The sequence below is a fragment of the Macaca mulatta genome, chromosome 11, assembly GCF_049350105.2.
Source record: "Macaca mulatta isolate MMU2019108-1 chromosome 11, T2T-MMU8v2.0, whole genome shotgun sequence".
NCBI lineage: Eukaryota > Metazoa > Chordata > Mammalia > Primates > Cercopithecidae > Macaca > Macaca mulatta.
In genome coordinates, this window is record NC_133416.1 from 49371570 (window position 1) to 49392319 (window position 20750).

The 20750-nt window shown below is 37.8% G+C and overlaps 1 protein-coding gene and 1 pseudogene across 50 annotated transcripts in view; one reads left to right on the forward strand and one right to left on the reverse strand.

The window, feature by feature from the left end:
* Positions 1-20750, forward strand: part of PPHLN1 (periphilin 1) — a 123944-nt gene that overhangs the window by 101163 nt on the left and 2031 nt on the right. For 44 of the 50 annotated variants that reach the window (XM_077953896.1, XM_077953898.1, XM_077953907.1 and 41 more), the window contains 2 exons: positions 16621-16735; positions 17967-18067. In XM_077953896.1, coding sequence (XP_077810022.1) covers positions 16621-16735; positions 17967-18067 — 216 coding nt within the window. Of the gene's footprint in view, positions 1-16620; positions 17273-17966; positions 18068-20750 lie in introns of those variants that run through there. The other 6 variants (XM_077953925.1, XM_077953923.1, XM_077953924.1 and 3 more) reach the window with 1 other exon arrangement.
* Positions 9389-11103, reverse strand: LOC107000832 (FMR1 autosomal homolog 1 pseudogene; annotated as a pseudogene).

Here is a 20750-nt window from a genome sequence, read left to right on the forward strand (position 1 = left end):
ATAAGTCAAACCATAAGTAATAATTTCTGAACTTTTAAATACTGTAACACAAATAGCACTAAACCCTCAGCAAAGCCACATTTTGATGTTTATGCTTTTTATTGTGATAGGACACTGAAAATGTGTATGAGGAGAAGAATGGTTTAATGCCTTTTTCCAGGATGTGTTTACATGAAAAATTTCTGTTTATGTTGTATCTACATGAGCACATGGTAGTCTTCCACGAAGTAAGGTTAAAGGGGAAATGACAGCCTGCTGTTTCTTTTGGCTCTTGTACTAAGGTGGTCAGCCTTCTGACTCTTATCTGAACCAATCAAATGTTCAGTACTGCTAAAACAAAGATTTTTATTCCTGGCTTTCCCTGTTATTCTTTCCTAAAATTGACTAGTCATTCCCATTTTAGTGATTTTACTAACCAAAAAAGTTACAATGTTGTAAACTAATAGTTCAAGTTTAAAAAATCAGTTTTAAAAAAATGCTACATACTGAAAATATGTATAGCAAGGTTCATTTGATTTTTAAGGATTTCAGTAGAATTTGTTAGTTATAATACTACCATTTTTGCCCTTGTAATTTCTAATAAATAGAAATACTGAGATGTGTTCCTTAATACTTACCCCAAATTATCTGCAAACAATACATTAATTTAATTTGACTGGATTCCTACCTTGAATCCTTGGCTGTAGGTAAATTCTATTTTCAAAAAAACTGCTTGAAAATAAGATTAATATCTTCATTTACTAAAACTTAATAGCACTGTTCTTAGTAACTGACACCTGGTATTTACCTTGAGCATAAAGTGGAAGTAGCAATGTGACTAGTTGATGTAATAATGACAACATGATTCTAACATTAGTCTGTTCATTTTTGTGCACAGTATTATTCTAAGTATTTCTCTGATTCTTGGAAGGAACTTAGTAACATTTGAGAAGCCAGTAGCAGTTTATATTTGTATTGCTAGCTGGACAAATCAATATTAATTATAATTCATATACCAGTTACTCTATGAATTTTGCTATAAAAGTATGGATTAGGAAATATATACAGACATCTTGAAAATATGGACTTCCATTTATATATAATAGTATTTATGGATTTTCCCCACTGTACATAATGCCTTCAGAAATAAAAGTAAAATAATGAATTATTTTAAATATTAATTAACTTTAACCTACTTTTAATCTACCTGATACAACAGTTCCTATTTTTAAAATAAAGCTGTGGTATTTATATTAGTTATGAATAATTCCTTTCTTCTGGAAAGAAAAAACACATCTTGGAAGTATTCAGAGTGGTATTGTATGTTACCTAATTGAAAAGTCCCTCTCTGGGAGAAGTATGATTAAGTAAACTGATAATATTCTATTATCCTACATTTGTGTGTGATGAGCTGAAAGCAGATACATTATTCTTTTTTTCCAGTAGGAGTAGCGATAGCTATATTTTCAATGGAAACTTTAAGGATTAGTAATTGTTTAGCTTTTAACGTGGAAATTTTTTTTTTTTTTTTTTTTTGAGACTGAGTCTCACTCTGTTGCCCAGGCTGGAGTACAGTGGCATGATCTCAACTCACTGCAACCTCTGCCTCCTGGTTCAAGTGATTCTTCTGCCTCAGCTTCCTGAGTAGCTGGGGCTACAGGCGTGAACCACCATGCCCAGCTAATTTTTCCATTTTTAGTAGAGACGGGGTTTTACCATGTTGGCCGGGCTGGTCTCGAACTCCTGACCTCAGGTGATCCTCCCACCTCACTGTCCCAAAGTGCTGGGATTATAGACGTGAGCCACCGCACCCGGCCGACCATGGAAAATTATAGCCAATCTTTAACTACATTGAATAGAGGCTTGTGAAGCACCTTTGATGGGTTTTGCAATTACATTGATGAGAAAATAGATTTATAACATTATGATGGCATTTCTGCCAATGTTAAAGCACTGCTGATAGGCAGATAAGCCTATCAGTGCAAGTATACAGGCCTGCACTGCTCCCAGAAGGCCAGGTAACATCTATTCCATGAAGCAGTCTATCAGGGTAGGTATCTTGCATTTTAAAAGTTTAAAAACATTATAAAACCCACTCAAACTACCTTCAGCAAGTAAAGGCAAAGTATTGAAAAATTGCGGGGTTTCTTATGTAACAGGACTGAAACGAAGTTTAGAACCTGGAACTAGAAGAGCATGAGGCAACTTACTTTCTTCCATAATTTCCCTCTTTCTTCCCTTGCCTCCTTCCGCCACCTTCCTGCCATCCCTGTTTCCTACGTATTCCTTGGTAATGTCAACATCATAAGCCCAATTTTTTTGTAAACTAGTGAACTCTAGGATTCATCTTTATTACCAAAACTCTTAAATCGTATCTTCTATAAATGCATATTTTTTGGTTGGCATGTAGTGTAAATACAGCTTCGGGGGCCTATCTTAGGAGGCTGGAAAGGGAGCAGCTAAACAGAAACTGCCTGTTTACTGGAGCTGTAGGTAATCCTGACCACCCTGCACTAGCACTTTCTGATCCTGTTACCTTCTAGCTACCCCCACTCGCTTCAGCGACAAAAAGAGAGATTATGGCATACATTTTGAAAGTCTCCCAGAAATACTGCATGAACAAACACTAATTTTTCTTGAGCTGAAAAGTCACAATACCTTGATACTATAAAAAAAAGAAAGCTTTTCTAAACATACAGAATATTTAAACTTTAATGTCACAGAAAACAGAAAAAGAAAAAAGCATAATAACACATGTACTGATACTACATGGTTTTTCAGTATAAGACATGGAGGAATTTCATAGTAGCAAAAGTAACTTCTACTAAAGTCAGCTTTCCAATACAGATTTTTTCTTGAGGTTTTTATTTTATTTTATGTATTTATGTATGTATGTATGTATGTATTTTTGAGATGGAGTTTCGCTCTTGTTGCCCAGGCTGAAGTGCAATGGTGTGATCTCGGCTCATTGCAACCTCTGCCTCCCAGGTTTAAGCAATTCTCCTGCCTCAGCCTCCCGAGTAGCTGGGATAATAGGTGTGCACCACCACACCTGGCTAATTTTTTTTTTTTTTTTTTTCAGTAGAGACGGGGTTTCACCATGGCCAGGCTAGTCTTCAACTCCTGACCTCAGGTGATCGGCCCACCTTGGTCTCCCAGAGTGCTGGGATTACAGGCGTGAGCCATCGCGCCTGACCTATTTTATTTTATTTTATTTTTTTGAGACAAGAGTCTTGCTCTGTCGCCCAGGCTGTAGTGCAGTGGCGATAATCTTGGCTCACTGCAACCTCCACCTCCCAAGTTCAAGCAATTCTCCTCCCTCAGCCTCCTGAGTAGCTGGGATTACAAGCGCACGCCACCATGCTCGGAAAATTTTTGTATTTTTTTAGTAGAGTTGGGGTTTCACCATGTTGGCCAGGCTGGTCTCGAACTCCTGACCTTGTGATCCGCCTGCCTTGGCCTCCCACAGTGCTGGAATTACAGATGTGAGCCACCGTGCCAGGCCTCCTCAGGTTTTTAAGATGACTGTTATTTTTTAAAAGTTAACATGTGCATCATAGATAACTGAAAAACAAGGAAGCAAGGAACAAAGTCATCCATACTTACAAGTAGTTTACAGTTTGATGGTCCTTCTAGGTCCTGTGTGTGTATACACGATATAGGATTTTAATAATGAAAGAAGTGGGATAGTAGAGTGAATGTGCCTGGTCCACTGGATCATCTGTCAAAAGAAACTAAGGGGAACTTGCCTCTTCTGCAGGATACGTTGAAAATGTCCCATTTCAACCATAAAATGCTCTTTAACCAACCACAGCGTTAAGTAGCTTACAGAACAATAATGCTTTTCCCAGCATGGGGCAGATGGGTGATCTGACCTATTTATTTCTGTTTATCTTAGTGGCTTCCTTGAAGCTATATGGAAAAATAACCCACGTTTCAAATTTCACTAGGGGAATGACTTGAGTACCTTAAAGTACAGTATTAGACAGGAAACACACACACACACACACCCCTCATGTATTGTCTCATGGCAGTTAGGAATCATAATCAGATGACCTGCTTCCAGACTCCTCCAAGCCAGTTCCTTTACACCACTCTTCAAAACCAAGCAGGCTCATTTATCTTTGCTAAGGATTTAGTTCAGTCATGGCTTCATTTCTGTTTTGGATTTAAATAATTATCTTGCCTGGTAGCAGCAGTATGATAAGGAGTGAATTTGAAATTTAGGCTGTGAATGTTCATTGTATTTCTTACAATTAACTCCTTTAATCTCTCTGCTTCACTATTTTTATAAAATAAGGCCAGTAACTCCAGAGTGCTTTTGAGGATTCTGGTACATAAAATACGAAGGTCTATATGAAAATGTTAAGTTAGTAAAAATACTTCTCATTTGCCAGGAATTTTAAAATGCCATTATATTTGAATAAGCCAATAAAAAGACCTTTAGAATTGTAACCCACAGCCATCCTTAGACATGGAGACCTTTGCTAGGATTCCTCCCTTTTCTCCAAAAATTATTCTTGTGTGGTGAGGCCTCCCTGAGTTGAGAGCTCAACTCATTGGACCCTGTAACAGTTAAAACTTCTAGGTTCTGAGATGTAACTTCCATATCTTCAGAAGATAAGGAGACCTATATATTGAATTGTCTCCAACCTCTTTTGTGGTAGATGAGCTGGGAAGGAAGTGGAGGGGGTGGGTCTTGAAATAGCTAAGCTGTTTCCTGCTTAGTCACTCCTGCTGACAAATTTCTCTCCTGTTGGAGAGTAACTGGGTGGATCTTGTGCCTTACAGGTTTCTCAAACCAATGTAAGACTTTTTTTCACTTTGAGAACTGGCTGTTGCCAGTTAATTACTTTCTTTTAGCCTTAGTCAGATCTAAAATGTGACCTTTTGTACAGTCAGGATATTACACTTTTCTGATGGATAATATTAAATCATTTCATGAAGACTAGACTGCCTCATCTGTGAAATTGTAAAATTATTTATTTGAATTTATTGTGTTTAAAGTAAATTTTCTTTGGATAGTTCTCAAATATTTCTTTTGTAAGCTGTATATAAAAATCAATTCAGTGTTTACATAAGAATTTTGCTGTTTGAAGCAAAAAGAACAAATCTGGAGGCATCACGTTACCTAATTTCAAACTAGACTGTAAGGCAATAGTCACCAAAAATATCATGGTACTGGCATAAAAACAGGCACATAGATCAGTGGAACAGAATAGAGAACCCAGAAATGAACTCAAATACTTACTGCCAACTGATCTTCGACAAAGCAAACAAAAACATGAAGTGGGGAAGGGACACCCTGTTCAACAAATGGTGCTGCTACATGTAGGAGAATGAAACTGGATCCTCATCTCCCACTTTATACAAAAATCAACTCAAGATGGATTAAGGACTTACATCTAAGACCTGAAACTATAAAAATTCTAGAAGACAAACTTTGGAAAAACCTTTCTAGACATTGGCTTAGGCAAGGATTTCATGACCAAGAACCCAAAAGTAAATGCAATAAAAACAAAGATAAATAGCTGAGACTTAATTAAACTGAAGAGCTTTTGCACAGAAAAAGGAACAGTCAGCAAAGTGAACAGACAACCCACAGAGTGGGAGAAGATCTTCACAATCTGTACATCTGACAAAGGACTAATATCCAGAATCTACACTAAACTCCAATCAGCAAGAAAAAAAAAACAATCCCATCAAAAAGTGGGCTAAGGACATGAATAGACAATTCTCAAAAGAAGATACACAAATGGCCAATAAACATATGAAAAAATGCTCAGCATCACTAATGATCAGAGAAATGCAAATCAAAACCATAATGCAATCCCATCTCACTCCTGCAAGAATGGCCATAATCAAGAAAATGAAAAAACAGTAGATGTTGGCATGGATGTGAAGAAGAGGGAAGACTTCTACACTGCTGGTGAGAATGTAAACTAGTACAGCCACTATGGAAAACAGTGTGGAGATTCTTTACAGAACTGAAAGTAGAACTACCATTTGATCCAGCAGTCCTACTACTGGGTATCTACCCAGAGGAAAAGAAGTCATTATATGAAAAAGATACTTGCACACATATGTTTGTAGCAGCGCAACTTGCAATTGCAAAATCGTGGGACCAACCCAAATGTCCATCAGTCAACGGGTGGATAAAGAAACTGTGATATATATATATAAAATAGAATATATATATAATATATATAATATAGAATATATATATTATATATATATAAATAGAATACCACTTAGCTATAAAAAGGAGTGTATTAGTGGCATTTGCAGCGACCCAGGTGAGATTGGAGACTATTATTCTAAGTGAAGTAACTAACTCAGGAATGGAAATCCAAACATCGTATGTTCTCACTCATATGTGGGAGCTAAGCTGTGCGGGATGCAGAGGCCTAAGAAAGACACAGTGGACTTTGGGGACTCAGGGGAAAAGGGTGGATAGGGGGTGAGGGATAAAAACGACCACAAATTGGGTGCAGTGTATACTGCCTGCTCAGGTGATGGGTGCACCAAAATCTCACAGATCACCACCATAGAACTTACTCATGTAACCAAACATCACCTGTTCCCCAATAACCAATGGAAATTTTTTAAAATTTAATTAAAAAAAAAAAAGAATTTTGCCACTTTAACTTCTTTTAAAAAAAAAAAAAAAAACTTAAGGGACTTTCTAAGTTACAGATATCTTTTAGGGAGCTGAATTGCCATCTTAAACTGTGGTCTGTTTCATTATGATGGATGTTTTGGACATGACTTGGGAAATGTGCAAATTAAGCCTACTCCTCCTTGCTTTTGTTAAAGAATTTTTATTCTCAGACACGACAGTATCAAAAGCCAAGTGAAATTATATCATATTGCAAAATATTTGTGCTCATTTTCTCAGCAGTTAGAATTTTAAAGCCTATTTTATTATGTATTTAATTGCCTTTCATCCTGTGTTCATGAATATTTTTCTTTAGGTTTAGCCTTTCTATATGTTTTGCATCTTAGAAATTCTTTTCCCAAGCCAGTAATTGACATTGAATACAAAATTACTTTTCTCAAAATTCAGTGAGCAATGAATACGTTGGTTTTTTCCCTAATCAACAGTCTTTAGTTGTTTGTTTATTGTCTGTTGAATTAGAGAAAAAAATGTCTACAGTGTTTCTACCGTAAGTTATTTTAAGTCTGAGAGTTTGGTCTTTGCCTTACCTGCTCATGTCTAGCTGCATTTTGATTCCAGTCTACTATTTTTCCCAAAACTTCCCTATATTCCAAGATTCATTACTCTTTAAACACACTATGCTTTTTTGCTTTCAGGGTGCTTAGAACAGTTCACACTGTCTTAGTGCGCCCCCCATGATCTTTTATTTGGAATAATTACAACACTTTGTATTTATCTTATGGCATTTACCATATTCTACCTTGTTGTTTGGTAATTTTTAATCTATTGGTCTTTTACTAGAATGTAAAGTCCTTGAACAGAGCATGTTGTACTCTGACCAGTTCCAGTGCTTTAACATAGAAGGTGAGCTCTAGTTGTGTGGCAGGCACATTTATCTGTCATTCACACTTGTGTCAGCATTTGCAGATTTATTAATATCTAACCCATATCGAGAAGATGCAAAGCTCATCCTCCAGGGTCAAAGCAGAACAGATCCATCTTCATTTTATTTTGAAAATTTTCAAACATGAAGAAAAGTTGAAGAAATTGTCTGGCGCACACTCATCTACATATCACCTAGATTCTATAATTAAGCTTTTGCTCTATTTATTTTGTCACTTATCTTTCCATTTCTGGATATAATAAGAAATATATATTTGGCCTCTGCCCCCATTTCTTGGCACACAGCTTCTAGAATCTTAAAGTGATAAGTGTCTTTTTGTATGTGAATGAGGGAACTAATGGCTGGGGGAGCTCCTGGATAGCCTCTGTTTAGGGGCTGATAGCCCAGGGTAACCAATCATGTGTTTGTAGAGTTGGAACTTTCAGCCTACCCCCTTAACCTCTAAAGGGGTGGAGAGGGACTGAAGGTTGAGCTGTTCTCTGAAGGCCAGTGATCTCATCAGTTGTGTTTTTGTGATGGGTCTTCGATTTAACTGCTCTTCTGTCTCTGTCTCATAAACACACACACACACACACACACACACACACACACACACACACACCCCTCTACAGTTGACACTTGAACAACTCAGGGATTTGTGATGCTGTCTCTCCCTGCCTGTCCCCCCGCCGCAACATTTGAATATTCAGGTATAACTTTTGACTTCCCCAGAACTTAACTACAGATAGTCTGCTGTTGACCAAAAGCCCTATCAATAATATAGTCAGTTAACACATATTTTGTATGCTATACGTATTATATATATTATATTCATTTTGTTTTGTTTCGTTTTTTGTTTTTTTGAGACGGAGTAACCAGGCTGGAGTGTAGAGTGCAATGGTGTGATCTCAGCTCACTGCAACCTCCACCTGCCCAGTTCAAGCAATTCTCCTGCCCCAGCCTCCTGAGTAGCTGGGATTACAGGCGCCCACCACCACCACGCCCAGCTAAATTTTGTATTTTTAGTAGAGATGGGGTTTCACCATGTTGGCCAGTCTGGTCTCAAACTCCTGACCTCAGGTGATCTACCCACCTTGGCTTCCCAAAGTGCTGGGATTATGAGCGTGAGCCACTATGCCTGGCCAATACGCTGTATTCTCTCTCTTTTTTTGGAAGATCAAAGTTTATTTACTATCTGCATACAAAAACATATTGCACATCAAACAACCGAAACAAGAAAAAAATAGATACTCTACTGAAGACTAGTGTGTAGTTTATATAGAATAAACCTTCTGGAAATTAATCTTTTCAGTAGTTCCGGTTATGTCTGAATGGACATGACTGATTCAGCTTAGTGTTTTAACTAAAGCTATGTTTGATGTTTAAATACTGTGCACTTTAATAAATAAACCAAACAAAACCTCAAGGTAGAACAGTCACTGCCAAATATCACACAGTGTCCCTGCAGATGAGAGTTTAACAAATGTTTTCCATTGGTCTGCAGATTTTCCACTACATACAGCTTTTAAAAAACACGTTAAAACAGACCAGTTCCTAGACTAAACTAATGAAGAAATTACAATTCAGTGCACAATATTTTAGACTGCGTTTTATTCTAGTTTTCCTCAGATGAAGAAGTGGTTGCATATTAAAAATGTTACAAAAGCAGCCAGTGCTTTTATAAAGAATATTACGTTAGGGATCCCACCCCACCCACCACCCCCCATCTCTGCCATATTTTGAAAACAAAATAACATTTCCTATAGCCAGCAACTTTTTAAAAATTTACATATACTATTCTCAAGGCATATCTGATGATATATTTTATAACACAGTAGGTGTCAAAGTATGTTTAACATATGATTTATTCAGGATCCCTCCCCTTTTGAATTCCAAATGGTGGAACTGAAAGTGCAATGTAAAGATTGGCAATCCATATTCTATCTTTGGCAAGCTGGTACAAGCATTATTGTAATGTAATATAAAAGAACTGTAAACTAGGACTTCTTTGGTTTATGAAACACCATTGAGGACTGCTGCTTCTTGACTGTTTTCTTCTTTTAAGGTATTAATCTTGTCTTCTCCCAGAGTATGCTATAGCAATGTCATTGCCAGAAGCACTAGTTGGGCTATTTATTGCCTTTTCTGAAGGACCATGCTCTTCAATCACATCTTTTGCCTAGCCCATTTTCAGTAATTGAAGCTGTATCAGATTCAGTCATTCCATCCATCAGAACAGCATCTTCGTCAGTCCTTCATCTACGAGACCTCATATGACGATTAGTACTGTGATGAGATTCGCTGGCATCAGTGTCTGCAGTCTGATCTGATTCTGTATTATCAAGTAAGCTGTATGGATTGCTGTCTGGATCTTTGAGCACAGAAATGATGGAGGATTTGCCACCATGTGGTCCACCACGACCTTGACCCCCTGAAACACTTTGCATCTTCCTCCTGGGTGTCTCCTGCTGTCACGCTGATGTCGGCTGTCTCGATCATCATCTCCTGCCAATGACCAATCACTCAGCTTGTCTTTACCCTCAGATTCTATTTCAGAGGGTTTAGACAGCTCAGAATTTGTACTATAACTGGAGGTGTAATTAGGGCCCCGACAACCTCTGCCTCTTCCACTATAAGACCTAGAACCAATCTCTTGTAACTGCTCATCAATCTGTAGGCGTTCCATTCTTAGCTGTTTTACTTCCTTTAGATAAGCAATATGGTACTCTAAAAGAACTTGCACATTTCCAATGGTTTCTTTAGTGCCAACAGATACAAATGGAATCATACCGTCTTCTCTGGGTAGTTTATTTTCACTATCCCCTTCAATTCTCACCTGAACTGTATCAGATTTGTCTACTATTTCTTGAATAACTTTGCCATTTTTTTCCAATTACTTTTCCAGTGAGGTTCTTAGAAGCCTGAATAAAATCCTGCACAAATTCCAAGAAACCTCTAGCCGTTTTTACAGCATCAGCACTCTCTCTATAGATTCTTAATGTTTCAGTGTCTTCATCTAGCTCAATGGCGGTAACTCCAGGAACCTTCCTAGCTTGCTGAATGTTACTACCATGTGTTCCTATTGCCACCTCCATTAAATCTTCTCTCACAACAAATTCCTCATGAAAAGCTGCTGCAAGTTGTACTTAATTTATCATTGATTTTGCAGTTGCTTCCTTTTGGGTTGTAATAATTTCACACATATTGAATGCAGGCACTATAGCTCTGATCCATGTGTTCGTAATGCATTTCTTAGCAACCACCAGTGTTCTTTTTAGAAGCTGTGTTTTTAAGAGGCAGTGGGACTGCAGCTTTGAGGAGGACTCAAAGATATCTTTTTCTATTAATACAGCACAAACAGCAACATAGATCACAATAGTTTTGGCACCTTCTGCATTGCAGAGGCCCAAATTAAAGGGTTTAAATTTATCTCCAGTATTTAATATAAATGTACTATCACTTTTTTCCTGACCTCATCAACACATTAGACATTATGAATGGTTCCTTGTATATTACGCCCCAATTGGAGTTTCTTTTTTTTAACTTATTTTTATGTACCTTTCATTAAAAGGTTGTAGAACATTTTACAGATGCTAATTTTATTTCACAATGCTCCTATAAAAGTTGTAAGCTTTTATTTTCCACTTTAATGGTAAAATAGTTGCAAATGTGTATTTAATTTACTAGATCACCACTTACCATGACAGCTTTCCCTTCTTTTCACTCCTCAGTCCTCCATGACAACTCTGCTAAATAGAATTCTCTGCAGTGATGAAAATGTTTTATATCCTCATGTCCAGTATGGCAGCCACTAGCATTTGAAATAGAACTAGTGTGACTGAGAAACAGAATTATTTCTGTTTCACTAATGAAAAATAAAATATAGTCACGTGTGGTTAGTGGCTACTGTATTGGACAGCACAGCTCTCCAGTCTCCACCATCCCAACAAGCTGCTCTTGTGGTTTACCTCCTAACTGCCAAATCTAGTCAGTATGTTTCTTTGATCTTTCTCTGGCATTTGATTGACTATGTCCTTATTTTATAAACTCTTTCTTTGGCATCTGTGCCTTCACTGTCTCCTGATTCTTAACTTTTCTGTGGTCTTTTCTGTGGATGACATTGATGGTTTTAGATGTCTGCACTTGGCTCTCTTTGGCTCTTACATTCTCTTAAAGCACACGTTAGCTATTCATTGAACATTTACTGAGTATCAGTTTTGTGGTGCTAGGAAGAACTCTCCCTCCTTCAAGAAATTCCCCTGGCCTCAGCTGACATTACTGCTAAAGATTATAAAATCGATCCCTTCCTCACTTCTGTTTATTTCTTCAGAAGTCCAGACTCATGTACTTAACTTCCTGTTGGTAGTTGGTTCTGGCTGTCTCATGAGTGACTCAAGTGACTACTTAGTACTGAACTTATCTCCTCCTAGTACCTTCCCCATTGAAATATATAAAAGTAAAAAACCTTCCACCTATCACTCTTCACATTATCATATATCTACTGCTTCTTCATTATAGTACCCCCCCTTATCCTTAGGGGATACATTCCAAGATCCTCAGTGGATCCCTGAAACTCAGATAGTACTGAACCCTGTATATACTATGTTTTACCAATCCAACAACTGAGAGGGCTACTAAGTGACTAACAGGTGGGTGGTAGATAAAAATTGAATATGGGACAAAGGGAGGATTTATGTCTGGGGCAGGATGAAGCAGGATGGCGCAAGATCTTATCACACTACTCAGAACAGCATGCAGTTTAAAACTTAAGAATTGTTTGTTTCTGGAGTTTTCCATTTAATATTTTTGGACTGCAGTTTATAGCAGGTAACTGAAATCTCAGATAAAGTGGGGACTACTGTACTTGTAAAGCCTCTAATCTCATCTTTCTTTCACACATCTTCTCATATTTATTGTCCTGGCTCTCAGTAGCAGGAACCCAAAGCATAGATTCTTTCTCATTTTTCTCTTCCTGATACATCCAAAGGTTCCAATTTCTACTTGTAGCTCTTTCCCTCTTTATTAATTTATCTGCTGTACTAAGCCACTAGCATTTCCCCCAAACACCATTTCCTTTTCCTTTTCTTTGTTTTCCTAGAGAGAACTTATCAGCTCTAACATCATTTTCTAGTACTCCCTTCTATAGACAAAGTCAGAATAGTTGTTTCTCCTCTTTCCATCATCATCACTTTAGCTGCCTTAGATTAAATACTTCCTATGTAGCAGGCACTATTCTGAGTGTTCTGTATTATCTTATTTAATTGTTAAACAGCACAGTCTGGTATAGGTACTGAAACTCAGGCACAAAAGTTAAGAAAACTTTTTTTCTTCTTTCACTTTTGTGTGATTATTTTTGAAAAAAAATGTTTAATAGATTTTATTTTTTGGAGCTGTTTTAAATTTATAGAAAACCTGCAGGAGCATAGAGAGTTCTTACATGCCCCTTCTCCTTACACAGTTTCCCCTATTATTAACATTTTGCATTACTGTGATACACTTGTTATGATTGATGAACTAATATTGATATATTAATATTAAATAAAGTCCATAGTTTACATTAGGATTCACTCTTTGTCTCCTACAGTTCTGTGAATTTTGGCCAATGCATAATGTATCATTCAGTATCATACCATACAGTCCCATACAGCATAATTTCATCTCCCTAAGAAATGTCCTATGTTCCACTTGTTTGTCCTTTCCCCTTCCCCCTGGCAACTAATGATCTCTTTAGTGTCTATGGGTTTTTGTTTTTTTAATAATCAGAATGTCATATAGTTGGTATCATAGTGTATAACCTTTTCAGACTGGCTTCTTTCACTTAAGATTCTTTTGTGTCATTTTGTGGCTTGATAGCTAATTTTTTTTATGAAAAACATTCCATTGTATGAGTATACTGCAGTTTGTCCATTTATCCATTAAAGAACATCTTGGATGCTTCCAATTTTTGGCAGTTATAAATAAAGTTGATATAAAGATTTGTATGCAGGTTTTTGTATAGACATAAGTTTTCAACTTATTTGGATAAATACCTAGCAGTGGGATTGTTGGATTGTATGGTAAGACAATGTTTTGCTTTGTAAGAAACTGCTGGACTGTCTGCCAAAGTGGTTGTACCATTTTGCATTCCCACCAACAATGAAGGAGAGTTCTGTGGCTCTACATTTTTGACAGAAATTGGTGGTGTCAAATTTTTTTGTGGATTTAAATTTAAATTAAATTTAAATTTAAGTTATGGATTTTAAGCGTTCTAATAGATGTGTAGTGGTATCTCACTACTTATCATCATTTTAATTGTCAATTTCCTAATAACAAACGATGTTGAGCATTTTCTCGTATGTTCATTTGCCATCTGAATGTCTGCTTTGGTGAGGTGTTCATTCAGTTTTTTGCCCGTTATATAATTGGGCAAATAATTTGGGTTTCTTATTTTTTTGTTTGTTTTTTATTTTTTTGTTTTGTTTTGGTTTTTTTGAGACAGAGTCTCACTCTGTAGCCCAGGCTGGAGTGGAGTGGCACGATCTTGGCTCACTGCAACCCCTGCCTCCCAGGTTCAAGCAATTCTCCTGCCTCAGCCTCCCGAGTAGCTGGGATTACAGGCATGCATCACCGTGCCTGGCTAATTTTTTGTATTTTTAGTAGAGATGGGGGTTTCACCATATTGGTCAGGCTGGTCTCAAACTCCTGACCTCGTGATCTGCCTGCCTCAGCCTCCCGAAGTGCTGGGATTACAGGCATGAGCCACCTCACCCGGCCTTCTTATTGTTGAGTTATCAGTTCTTTGTATATTTTGGATACCAGTTTATCACATACATGTTTTGCAAAGATTTTTTCCCAGTCTGTAGCTAGTTTGTTCATGCCCTTAACAATGTCTTTCACAAAGCACAGGTTTTTAAATTTTAATGAAATCCAATATATTGGGTTTTTTCTTGGATTGTCTTTGATGTTATATTTAAAAGTCATCACCAAACTCAAGATCACCTAGATTTTTTCCTCTGTTACCTTCTATAAATACTACAGGTTTGCATTTATATTTAGGTCTATGATCCATTTTGAGTTAACATATTTTTGAAAGGTGTAAGATCTGTGTCTAGATTATTTATTTTGCATGTAGATAGATATCCAGTTGTTCAAGCACCGCTCAACTCATTGAAGTTCAATGAAGTCTTGAACTTAACTGTCAAGTTGAAGACTGTCTTTTCTCCATTGAATTACTTCTGTGCTCTGTTTTTAAAGTTCAGTTCACTGTATTTGTATTGGTCGGTATCTGGACTGTCCTGTCCTTGATTTGTCTGTTCTTCTGCCAATGGCATACAGTCTTGATTACTGTAACTTTACAGTAAGGTGTTTTGTTTTTTGTTTTGAGACAAGATCTCACTCTGTCACCCAGACTGGAGTACAGTTGCACGATCTCAGCTCACTGCGACCTCTGCCTCCCAGGGTCAAGCAATTCTTCTGCCTCCACCTCCTGAGTAGCTGGGACTACAGACAACGCCACCATGCGCAGCTAATTTTTTATTTTCAGTAGTGATAGGGTTTTACCATGTTGGCCAGGCTGGTCTCAAACTCCTGACTTTAGGTCATCTGCCCGCCTCAGTCTCCCAAAGTGCTGGGATTACAGGTGTGAGCCACCTTTACAGTAAGTTTTGAAATTGGATAGTGTCAGTCTTTTGACTTTTTTCCTTTTTTTCTTCAATATTATATTCAGTATTATGGGTTTTCTGCCTTTGTGTATGAACTTTAAAATCAGTTTGTCAATATTCACAAAATTAATTACTGGGATTTTCATTGAGACTGAAATTTATGTAGGTCAAGTTGGGAAGCACTTGTATTTTAACAGTATTGTCTCTTCCTGTCAATTCTTGGACTATCTCTCTATATCTTATTTATATGTTACATATATTTATATTAAAATATATAGTTTATCTTTTATTTATGTTCTATTTATTTGTATCTTCTTTCATGAACATTTTATAGTTTTCCTCATATAAATCTTGTATGTATTTTGTTAGACTCAAACTTAAGGGGTTTTGTCAGTGCTAATATAAATGGTGTTGTGTTTTAATTTCAAATTCCATTTGCTCATTACTGGTATGTAGGAAAGCAATTAATTGACTTTTGTATATTAAAAGATCCTGTGTCCTGCAACCATGCTATAATCACTTATTAGTTCCAGTGGATTTTGTGTGTTATTTAGAAGTGTGTTGTTTAATCTCTACATATTCTGAGATTTTTCAGCTAGCTTTCTGTTGTTGAGTTCTAATTTAATTCCATTGTGATCTGAAAGCATACTTTATATGATACCTATTATTTCAAATTTAGGGTTTATTTTATGGCCCAGAGTGTTGTCTAACTTGGTTAATAGTCCATGAGAACCTGAGAATAATATATAAAGTTCAAAACAGGTTTCACTGGACCCGAATCAGAATGTCCAGTGCAGGGCTGCATTTCCTCTGGAGGCTCTAGGGAAAATATATTCCCTTGCGTTTCCCAGTTTATAGAGGCCGCCACCTTCCCAAATAGCTGGGATTACAGATGCGCGCCACCACGCCCAGCCAATTTTTTGTATTTTTAGTAGACATGGGGTTTTGCCATGTTGGCCAGGCTAATCTGGAACTCCTAACCTCAAGTGATCCACCCGCTTCTACCTCCCAAATTGCTAAGATAACAGGTGTGAGACACCACACCTGGCCACTAAACAGAATTTGTTATCTGATCATGATTCAAACAATCTAAAGTTAGGGGCTCAGAAACTTTTTTCTTCCAAACAAATAAATGAACAAAGTCATTGATATGTCTTCCCTAGCCTTTGTTCTTATTCTCATCTCTAGTCTGATGTCCTTTGAATAGACTGCCTTACACTTCTGCATTCAGTAATGTGGTATGTTAATGTTTTCCTTCTCATTCAAGTTGTCAGCAGATCTCAAGGATAGAAGTTTAAGTGGCCTCTGGTAATAGTGACAATGCAAGGCCGAGAAAGGTTCTGCTGTAATATTGTGTCTCTCTTTTAGATGTTAGTGTCATAATTCTGCCAACTCAGTCAGCTAAGTATTTGGCTAGTTATTTTCATTCTCAGCTAACCAGAATGTGTTTTACCTTTTAGGTTTACCGACAAGACTGTGAAACTTTCGGGATGGTGGTGAAAATGCTGATTGAAAAAGATCCTTCATTAGAAAAGTCTATACAGTTTGCATTGAGGCAAAATTTACATGAAATAGGTGAGCGGTGTGTTGAAGAACTCAAGCATTTCATTGCAGAGTATGATACTTCCACTCAAGATTTTGGAGAGCCTTTTTAGATTTTTTTGCTCAGACCAGAAAAAAAAAACAGCTTCTAAAAAATTTTTTTCCTGGATTGTGTAAATCCTTAATATATGGAATTTTTGTGATGCAGTGAAATACTTTATGATAGTTGACCACATTTCAATATTAAATAAACATCTAAAATAGTCTGTTTAAAATGTTTAATTAGAATTTTTGTATTTTTTTTTTTTTTTAGAAATGGGGTTTCACCATGTTGGCCAGGCTAGTCTCTAACTCCTGGCCTCAAGTGATCTGCCTGCCTCAGCCTCCCAAAGTGTTGAGATTACAGGCGTGAGCCACCGCTCCCAGCCGACACATGATACCATCTGAAAATGTTAGAATTCTAAGTTGTGATTTTATTGACTTGTTGCTTGCTTTTTCTTAGGCTTTGTAACTTGTAATATGTTAAAGTGTACTATCCTAATAAACTGAATACTTTGGTAACTTAGAGAATATTTGCTTTGAGAATAATTATCATTCAATGATAAAATAGAGCACTTAAATCTCTGAGAGATACCTCAGAAAAAAATCCATTTTTCCAAGTAATGAACTCAATGTCTTCTATTACAATAATCCTGAAACTCCTGACTCTCTCACTGATGTATGAGACTTAAATAGTATCATATACAAGACTAACAAATAGAAGAGGCAATTTGAGGTGGAAGATGAGGGATATTTTAAGTTTGGGACTGTAGGAGATCCATCAGGGTGGTAGGAGAAGCTTTAAGGAAAGACGCAAACCTTCTTGGAAGACTGGGAGGTTTTGCAAAGCTTCAGAGAATAAAGCTGAAGGCAGCTAATTCTCTTCCCCTGAGGCTGAGGGCGAAGAGTAGGTAACAAGGTAGTGTAAAGAAATGTATCTGGATAAGTTTGTTTACGGATGTCCTCCGGAACCCAGCCTTTGATCATCCAGCGCAAGACTGCTCCCGGCCAAGGAGGGCGGCAGTGTTAATGACCCACAAATCGTGTTGGCTTCAGGCCTTTGGCATTCTATCTGTACCGAATAAATACAGAATAAATACAAGCAGCGGCTCCAGTTTATCAGGACTGCACTCTCTTTTCGGCTGCGCTAAAGCCAGCAGTCCCCTAGCCATTCTCACGCAAAATACCTGCGTCTGAATACTCCTTTCATCCGTCACTCGGCCAGAGTCTGCGGGACAGACTTGGCAGCAGGTGCCCCCTGTGAGGAACGCCGCAATGGATCACGACGGAACCCCCGAAAACGAAGGTGAAGAGACTGCGCAGTCAGTAAGTCATTGGTGCTCGCTCGGGATTTCCAAGTTCAGGGGAGTACTCAAGCTAGGGTTTCATCATGGTACAACAGCTATCTGCACAACAGAAACAGTATATAAAAGTATTGAAACAACTGCCTAAAGCCAGTGGAGCCTCAGTTTCGCAGGCTCAGTTAAGGGACCTAATGCAAACTGTTGTTTCCCAAAACCCATGGTTCCCAGAAGAAGGCACGCTGGACCTAGAGCTTTGGGAACAAGTGGGGAGAAATCTTAAACGATATCATGCACAAGGGCAATGGGTTCTGGTAACATCTTTAACGTTATGGGCCTTAGTTAAGGCTGCTTTGGTCCAGCTGTACACAGAAGAGCCTAAGAAGGGAAGGGAGGAGGAACCATCACCTTATCGCCTCCTCTTCCTCCCTCAGTCCCCTTTTACCCCCTTTACTGGATAAAGATACCGAAGAGGAATCGGAGGTTTTCCCTGAGCTCCCTCCCCCAATAAATTGGAAAAAAGACAAGGGGTACGCTACAGCTATGGGACCCTGTCTTAGGCAAGCGGCATTAGAAGGGGACCTCTTGGCCTGCCCAGTGATACAAAATTGACAAGGCAATCAAGTGTAGGAACCATTACTTTTTATGCTTATAAAGAGAGAAGAAAAAGCATTAGAGAAAACGGAGCTGCTAGCCCATTTATGAAAGGATTAATTGAGGCCATAGCAGACAACTTCCATATAACCCTATATGACTGGTCAGTGCTAGCTAAAAACAATTTTAGAGACCAGTCAGTACCTCCCCTGGAGGACAGAATTTGATGAATTATATAAACAGCAAACCTCTTTTTAGTAATAGCTACTGTTACAATTCCTCCCCTATCCCTGACGTGGCTGTCTTAAAATCCTATTTGGGTAGAACAGTGGCCTTTAAAGGGAGAGAAATTACAACGAGCCAATGAATTAGTTGAGGAGTAATTAAAAGCCGAGCCAATGAATTAGTTGAGGAGCAATTAAAAGCCGGCCATACAGAACCAGCAAACAGCCTTTGGAATTTGCCCATTTTCATCATTCCCAAAAGGTCTGGCAAATGGAGACTTTTGCATGACTTACAAGCTATCAGTGCTAATTTGCAATCTATGGGGCCCCTTCAATGGGCTCCATTCCTCTGCAGCAATTCCTCAAGATTGGCCTATAGTTGTTACTGACTTAAAAAACTGCTTTTATACTATTCCCCTTGCAGAACAGGACAGAGAAAAATTTGTGTTTACAATACCAGCTATCAATAATGAAAGGCCAGCTGACCTATTTCATTAGAAAGTACTTTCTCAAGGAATGCTGAACAGTCCTACCATGTGTCAATATTATGTAAATCAGGCTTTGCTCCCCAGTAGAAAAAAATTTCCTAGCTGCAAGATTATTCATTTTTATGGATGATATTTTACTAGCAGCCCCAATGGAGCCAGTACTTTTGAGTTTATATGTCTCTGTTGTAAGGAATACACAGTTAAGAGATTTAATCATAGCGCCTGAAAAAGTAAAAAGTACAGATGTCCTCACCTTAGAAGTATCTTGGATACATACTAACTTCCTGGTCAATAAGACCTCAAAAGGTTAAATTAAATACTAGCAACTAACATACCTTAAATCATTATCAAAAATTGCTAGGCAATATTAACTGTCTTCACACCACCTTGGGCATAACTACTGATAAATTACAAAACTTGTTTTCTATCCTAAAAGGCAATATAGCCCTAGACTCTCCCAGGTATTTAATCCCCATGGCAAAAAGAGAAATTGAGGAAATCAAGCTATTTCTCAGAGGCAACTAGATTGCATAGACCCACAATACTCAGTCCAATTGTTTGTTTTTCCTATTAAATATTTCCTCTACGGGATTAATAGGACAAATGGCCCTGGGGCTGCACTTCCTAGAATAGGTTTTTTGCTCACATACTGGGACTAAAACACTATCTCCCTATTTCCAGCTAGTTAGTAAAGTCATCTATACAGTCAGCAGATGATGCAGTCAGTTGCTAGGTCATGACCCTGATGTCATAAGAATTCCCTTGAGTAAAAAACAATTTGAAGCAGTCTTGCCCCTATCTCTAGACCTTCAGAAAGCACTCTCTGATTATGCAGGCCATATAAAACATGCTCTTCCTGCTGACAAACTATTTCAGTTCTTATCTAGTACTCCTGTAGTTATGCCTACAAAAGTAGTTCCCTCCCCCATACCTAACTTTGTAATGCTTTTTACTGATGACTCTCATAAAAATGGAAAAGCGGCTATCTGGTGGAAACCACCTAACTCCCTCACTCCATCTAGGTTTACTAGTACTCAGAGAGCTGAGATTGGAGCCCTAATATTGGCCCTAGAACCTTTTTCCGTTCAGCCCATCAGTATTGTTAGTTACTCTGCTTACTCTGCTTATTTATTGCAGAACCTTGAAACAGCCCTCATTAAGTCTATTCTCGAGCCCACCCTGTGTGCCTTTTTTCTTTGACTTCAGCAATTGTTAGATCAATGTACACATTCTATTTTTATCACACGTATTTGAGCCCACAGCTCACTGCTTGTCCCACTGGATTATGACAATGATCAAGCAGACCTGCAAGTTATGATGTCACTGCTTAACTAAGCCATCCAATCACATCAGTTTTTCCACCAAAATTAGAGAGACTTAACTACACAATTTCAACTTATGC